Source organism: Micropterus dolomieu, linkage group LG15 (genome assembly GCF_021292245.1).
Source record: "Micropterus dolomieu isolate WLL.071019.BEF.003 ecotype Adirondacks linkage group LG15, ASM2129224v1, whole genome shotgun sequence".
In the NCBI taxonomy this organism is placed as follows: Eukaryota; Metazoa; Chordata; class Actinopteri; order Centrarchiformes; family Centrarchidae; genus Micropterus; species Micropterus dolomieu.
In genome coordinates this window covers 147004-154185 of record NC_060164.1, presented here as the reverse complement: position 1 = coordinate 154185, position 7182 = coordinate 147004, and the positions used below count along the sequence as shown (strand labels likewise).

The 7182-nt window shown below is 42.4% G+C and overlaps 3 protein-coding genes across 5 annotated transcripts in view; all 3 read left to right on the top strand.

The window, feature by feature from the left end:
• The window catches only part of tlx1 (T cell leukemia homeobox 1), an 11870-nt gene extending 8156 nt beyond the window's left edge, over positions 1 to 3714 (top strand). For 2 of the 3 annotated variants that reach the window (XM_046071134.1, XM_046071137.1), the window contains exon 4: positions 3192 to 3714. The gene's annotated coding sequence lies outside the window, so the exon portion shown is untranslated. Of the gene's footprint in view, positions 1 to 676; positions 1051 to 3191 lie in introns of those variants that run through there. The other variant, XM_046071135.1, reaches the window with a different exon arrangement.
• Positions 1184 to 1881, top strand: sdhaf4 (succinate dehydrogenase complex assembly factor 4). The gene is made up of 2 exons (XM_046071138.1): positions 1184 to 1363; positions 1591 to 1881. Exons 1-2 carry the CDS (start codon positions 1291 to 1293, stop codon positions 1815 to 1817), a joined length of 300 nt encoding a protein of 99 aa, XP_045927094.1. The 5' UTR covers positions 1184 to 1290; the 3' UTR covers positions 1818 to 1881.
• Positions 3715 to 4616: 902 nt separating the features above from the next.
• The window catches only part of LOC123984452, a 17216-nt gene continuing 14650 nt past the window's right edge, over positions 4617 to 7182 (top strand). The window contains exon 1 of the mRNA XM_046071364.1: positions 4617 to 4725. The gene's annotated coding sequence lies outside the window, so the exon portion shown is untranslated. The remainder of the gene's footprint in view (positions 4726 to 7182) is intronic.

Genomic DNA, 7182 nt, shown 5'->3' with positions numbered 1-7182 from the left:
TCCTGTCTAAAAATGATGCAGAAAAACTAGTCCATGCATTTGTTACTTCTAGGCTGGATTACTGCAGTTCCTTATTATCAGGCTGCTCGAAAAAGTCCGTTAAGACTCTTCAGCTGATCCAGAATGCTGCAGCACGTGTTCTGACAGGAACCAGGAAAAGAGATCATATTTCTCCTGTTTTAGCTTCTCTGTACTGGCTTCCAGTAAAATCCAGAATAGAATTTAAAATCATTCTTCTTACCTACAAAGCTCTTAATGGTCAGGCACCATCTTATCTTAAAGAGCTCATAGTACCTTACTACCCCACCAGAGCACTGCGCTCCCAGAATGCAGGGTTACTTGTGGTTCCTAGAGTCTCCAAAAGTAGACTAGGAGCCAGAGCGTTCAGCTATCAAGCTCCTCTCCTGTGGAACCAGGTTCCAGTTTGGGTTCAGGAGGCAGACACCATCTCCACATTTAAGAGTAGGCTTAAGACTTTCCTCTTTGATAAAGCTTATAGTTAGGGCTGGCTCAGGTGAGTCCTGAACCATCCCTTAGTTATGCTGCTATAGGCCTAGACTGCCGGGGGATTTCCCATGATGCACTGAGCTCCTCTTTCCTCCTATTCCTCTCCATCTATATGCATTCTTATCCCATTAATGCATGTTACTAACTCGACTTCTCCCCTCTCCTGTAGTTTTGTACTTTCTCGTCACAGGTGCAGGTGTTTCTGCCTCCGGAGCTGTGGGGTCTGGATCTGTGGTCTTCTGCTGCCTCCATGTTTCAGCTGGACACAGTTGCTACAGTTACTCTTCTTCTTCTTTTCCTTGCCTTTGTTACCACGTGCTTGCTCATGGTGGGAAATGTCGGGACTCTGCAATATTACATAGAGTAGCCCACAGTCTAGACCTGCTCCTTATGAAGTGCAATGAGATAACTTCAGTCATGAACAGGGGCTATGGCCAATATATGCATGTTTAAATATTTGAATCGAATAAAAACGGGTTATTTGAGATGACCAGAACATGCAGAGTTTGTACATAGTAAGTTATATTTAATGAAGGGATGATGGTAAAGCAGAAAACGTCGCAAACATGAAGATCTTCGGACAGCGCGTTGACAGTGATATCCAGCGCTTTGTCTCCCCCTACTGGCTACAAAAACACATTGCACTGACTCGTCGTCCTTTTCCGTCGCTAGATGATGATGAAAAACGCGTAAACGAAGCTCGACACACAACAACAACATCGTTGTGTAAGTGTCCGAGCAAAGCGGAGAGAAAGTCGCTGTGTTCTCTAATCAGTTCCAGACATGGCCCTTGTGCGGTTATGTGCCTCACTCAGCAGACACGCGCCGGCTGTGGAGTCTGTCTTTAAGGTGTCAGGTCAGTGTGTGTCTCGGTGGCTCCCCGCGGCTCCCAGGAGAAGCTGGTGTTTTAAACTGTCCGCTTAAGCGTTGCTGTGTAGAGCTCGATGCAGAGCTTTGATATAGTTAAACTTAGACAGACATCAAAGTAACGCTAGCTAAGGTTAAATCAGACCCGGGGCTGTGTTCTGAGTGACTTGTGTCCTGCTCTGTGTTTGTTCTGAACTCCCTGGTGGTCTCGTTCAGGGTGTTCACGGGCTGCCAGCGGAGCGGCGAAGGACAAGGAGCCGCTGAAGAAATCCAAGACCCCGCAGGGTCTGTTTGACAGCCCCGAGGAGAAGAGCAAAGATGTTCTGGAAAGTGAGAATGGCGCAGGCGACTTTTCCTCTGACCAGGGCTGCGATCCGGCGATGGGAGATGAAAAGCAAAAGCTGACTGGATCAAACGGAGCACATTGCAAAGCGGGAGACTAATCATCTGTGTAGTCAGCGTGTCAGCATTACAATAAAACCTCTGCTGTTAGGCATTCACAGAATATCTATGGCCGATAGACTTTGTCAGCTTTATTTACACCGCCCAATGGCTCAGCATATGACTTCATTAAATGAATACACTTAATTTTATTCTTCTAATAATTGAGATAGTTGCGCAATAGCTGCAGGTCTTTTACTATGAATGAACACATCTAACACAAGCATAACATGACTCAGGCAGTTTACTCTGTAATTTATTGTGATTCCTTTCCTGTGATAATAACAGTGGAACGAAACGTGTCAATCTAAAATTTTCGCCTTTGTAATCCTCTTTAACATTTTTTTTAACCGCAAAAAATGTCATTGGTCTATGGGAATCCGTCACAACAAAAAGATCCGTAATTTTTATTGGCCCTGAAATTCTGCACCTGTAATAGGAATTTAGTCCCATGTGTGTTTGCTGACATAAGTTTCTGAAGAATCCAATCTCATTAGAAACACATACAGTTCACATTGTCCAACAGACAAACATGAACTGATCTTTTATTTTAATTTACAGTAAATACACTGTGTTCCGTTTATTAGGTACACCTGAAACAAACGAACAGCAACAGTCCTGCAGTAGATCCTACTTCCATAAGGCTTCTGATAAGCTTTGTTTAAACAGTGTGTCTGAAAAGTAAAGCTATTGGGTTCCTATATATTGTGTGTGAAGCGCGCGCGCACACACACACACACAATCACACACACAAGTGTACAGGGCAACCGGTTTGGAAATAACGGTTATTATACGTATTATGATACGAGTCGTATTTAAAAATAAACCCACAATAACAACAGTTTCAGAGGCTGTACCACCCCAGAGTCATACAGTGCACACAGTATAAGATAAAACATATGCACAGTACAAACTCCAGAATGCCTGCAAAATGACCGTTAAGTTAAATCAGCACCTCTCGAAGTTGAGTGTGAAAGTTTATCCTTGATCTCTTACTTCTTAACTCAAGAACAACTTACTAGCATATTCCAGAACGTTCAAATGCATCCCAGTGTGTGGCGTTTGTTCAGTTGTCATTAGGTAACAGTATTGGGCTTCTGAAGTTAGAACTCCCATCAGCCAAGGGAGACCATGACGTGTGGTTGAAAGCTCTGGAAAAAGCTAGTAAGTGCCCTTGAGTTAGGAAATATCTGTCAAAGCTCCAACAAAAGGTGGACTTTCTAACCTTCGTGGGGCAGTGCTGACTGCGTGACTTTTAGCTAGGTGCGCCTAATAAACTGGACACTGCGTACACTGTAAACTGTGTTTTCAAGAAAGTGAAGCAGCAGTGGAAGGAAATAATGTTTTAAACTGACCTCTCTCTTGTTATCCTCCAGAGTTCCCTGATGATGTGAACCCTGTAACCAAGGAGAAGGGGGGTCCTCGGGGGCCGGAGCCCACCCGCTACGGAGACTGGGAGAGAAAGGGCCGCTGTGTGGACTTCTAGTTCATTACCCATAAATCTGATACATCACACCTGTATTATGGAGATGTATAGTCAGTTGCACTTTGAAAACCATTGATTGTGTTTGCGGTGCACTCCAAATCTGAGTTTCTGATCAGAAGGTGAGCTCTGTTTCTGAATGTATTGTATGAATACTTACAGGGAACAAAGATAATTATTTATACATTTTGGACGAATGGACTCGTGTATCCTGAATTTTGTTCAAGGGGTCATGCTCCAAAAACAAAATGTCATCAGAAATCACTTAAATACACGAGGCTCCAAGACATGTTTAGGTGTTTTGTTTCAGGCTAGAGTGAGACGTGGTTCTGAGTGCTGGTCCTGTATGCTCACTGTGTTCTCTCCACAAGTATGAATGTTGAGATCAATAAAAGGAAAGATGGTTCTATGTACAAGTCCTGTGTGTTGATCGATTAATTTAAAGCATGCATTACAACTATATGAATCCGTATAGTCATTACGTATTCACGTTCATTAATCAAATAAAACAATACCTTAGAACCAATTATTTATAATAACAAAAAACAGCATCAGGGTTTTTACAGATGACTTTAATCTATTTTCACGCTAATAATTACATTTAATTAACAAATGCACTTAACATTTGACCATAATGTGATAATGGCAACGTTAGGTATAAAATACACATGATCAGATACATAAGATAAAATATAATTTGTACAATAAAATACATAATGATAAAACAACAAGATAATAAATAATTATAACGTTGTTAAGAAATTAGCCCTAACTAGAAGCCTTATCACAGACAGAAGTTGTCTACTGCCTCATTTTGATTACGGTCTTCCCGTTTCAAATTAAACACAGCTGTACAGTATGTTGTGCTGCCTTCAATGCCGTCAGCCGTGTTGTAATCATGACATTTTTTCACCCCACAAAGTAATATAAGTAATATAAAAGGCGTAGGTTTTTTTCTGTTATTGTTAGGCTCCTATGTGAATTATTGCTTGTCTATCCTTAAAACCCAGTTATATCCCACGCGGGTTATACACGTTACATACATGCTACAAATAACTGTGCCTCTTGTGTTGTGTTTTTTTTTTTTAAAGGCGAGCAGTTATTCCTTGTAACCGACAGACCGCTCCTGCCCTTATTACCGATGTTAGAATAACACTTGTACTAACCACAGACTGTATATAAAAACTACTAACAGACTTCATACAGGACAGAATTTGAGGAGAGGCACGTGAAGGCAGCGCGGTTAGAGGAAGGAGGCTGCAGCAACAAAGCCGCTGTGAAGAGGGCTAACGTTAACGTTAACGTTAGGTTCTGCTGGCCGCTCCCTGACACACGGAGCCAAATGTGGTACGTATGGAACTTGTATTGTTCTGACGCTAACAGCTGCTTGAGGAGTTTGGTACTCAGACTTCTTTGATAAATTTGCGGTAAGTGACAATTGGTCTGACTTCCGCCCACCAAATACACAGCAACGTTAAGTTAGTGGGCGGTGGGAAATACTTTCAATTTCTGAAAAGGAAGCTTGGTGGGTCATAATGATGCCGAATTTGCGATACGCTTCCAAAGAATTGTGAGAGGACTGAAGTTGGCTTCCATTGGGCATGCACGGTTGTCGAGAAGCGAAGACACGTTCAATAGCAGGGTTTTTGAAAGGGGTTTGTGTGTAGCACAGTCTTCATATTATTGAAGTCACAAAGCCAGCGATACCTTGGTGCTTTCTGCAGCCCGTGGCTTCACGTTTGGTTCTGCCGCTTACATTTTGGCGAGCTTTTGACGCGTAGGCTACTGGCCGGAACCTAGACTGAATTAAAGAAGGCCAGAACCCTAGGATAAATAGACCTTAGAACACTCAGGAGCTTACATCGCCAGCACGGGGGACCACAGTGGCCCCTCGCTTTGTAACGTTATCGCTCATTTAATGCTTGGTGCCACTGCTTGTTGCCATGGTTTCCTCCAGTCCCACACTGGCCATTGTTTCCTGTCTTTGACATTATATTTAAGTTTGAACAAATGAGCAAAGGCTAAAGCATGAGGTTCACACAGCTGTCATCAGCTCTGTGTTAATGATCAACATTAGGGAACCATGAATGCATAAGCAAAACAGCTGACTGAATGCATACAACAGTCCAGGGGGAAAGCAATGAGATGAACCTTTCAGTGTGCTTCTGTGTAGTTATAGAACAACTGGGCCAATATCTGGCATTTTGAGATAATCAGCATCAGCCGATGCCTGCACTCAGGAGGCCAATAAACAAACAGTGTCTGCAGACCCAATTGCAGGGAGCCTGGTCAGTGAGCTGCTGTGGAACAATGTTATTGCTCCACCTTGTGAGTTTTGGGAAGGTGGTAAAATAGTTAGGAGCCCTAAATGTCCTCAGCCATCATCCTCTTTTCTAAATTAACAAGTTTTTCCCATCCTAAATGACAGCGGCTCTAATCTTCCACCATTACTGGCTAGTGTTGTATTTTTATAGTGTAGAGGAAAATGCAGCTGACGCAGCTGACTCCACTCTCCCTTAAACACCAGTCACGTTCTGAAATCTTCAGCAGAACCCAATGTATGTTTCTATTTTATTCATTAATGAAAAGTCCATCTAAAACAACACGTTACTGGCTGAGATAACATGTAAATTGTACTCTGCATGGAATAATGGAATTATACATCTCTTTTCTCTCTAAATATCGGCATTGACAATTGAAAAACCCATATCGGTCGACCACTAGGCCTGCTTCTGTGTACATTCCACATTTGAGGCATCATCGCGTCTGTTTTTCAGGTGTGGGTACATGTTTGCTGTTATTTTCTTGTCACAAAATGATGTGCTGTTGCGACAATATCAAAGCTATTACCATAGGCTATTACTCAGGTTAGCTAAAGGTGATCAACTTATAAGGAAAAGAACAGTTTCCAAATACATACTGTAAAATATCTACAGTATTTACATACTGTAGAAAATCTGACTTATGCTGCTGTTTCTGCAGTCTGTTTTCAAACATTAAGTGAATTGTGGTTGCTAAAGTGAAACTGGTACTGTGTGTGTGGTTTTTTTTTTTTTTTTTTCTGGAGTTGCATGTACCCATTGCTATTCCAGCCTTTCCAGCCATGATGTGTGTGTCAGGTAAATTTAAGTGACTTGTCCACGGACATTCAGCTTGTGATGTGAGCTATAGCAAAAGGAGAGTTGTGAGTATTGGCTCTGGGGCCGTCTCGTCCAGCAACTGTTGTGACAGTATGCTAACCCACAACTTAGCTAATGTTAGTTACAGTACTCACTCCGGTATTGTTCACTTTATGTCATGGTGTTGGATTTCTCCTGAATTGCATACCCCACCTATAAGAGCTTAGCATCTTTAACACTGATGCTGCTGACATCACGTATCCTGCAGCCATTACTGTGGCTGTGCACGTCGCACATGGGTGTCGACTGCTTAACATGATCAGAGATCCAGGGCCGGTGTGAAAGAGTGAATGGTTTTGCAGTGGATCATATTCATCCTAGCAGTTAGAGAGCGTTCCAGCCTTTGACATTTTTCTCGTGACTCTAGCACCATCCTCTCTAGGCCATCACCATGGAAACCAGGCATACATTCACTGTGGTCACAATAGAGGATAAATGTGAGAGGTTCACCCACCATCCCAGATCCTGAGAGTAGGCCAACGAGACAGGAAAACACGTGGTGATCCTGTCATTACTGAGACACTATTGTTACAGAATGTGTGTGTGTCACAATCTGCCTCTCTGTCCTTCCCTCCAGCCACATTCCCACCTCCTCAAACACACACACACACACACACACACACACACACTTACTGTTTTATTTATTTCCTGTATTTAAATTTTTAAGACATTTTTATTTTTTTAACACAAACACACATATGCTTT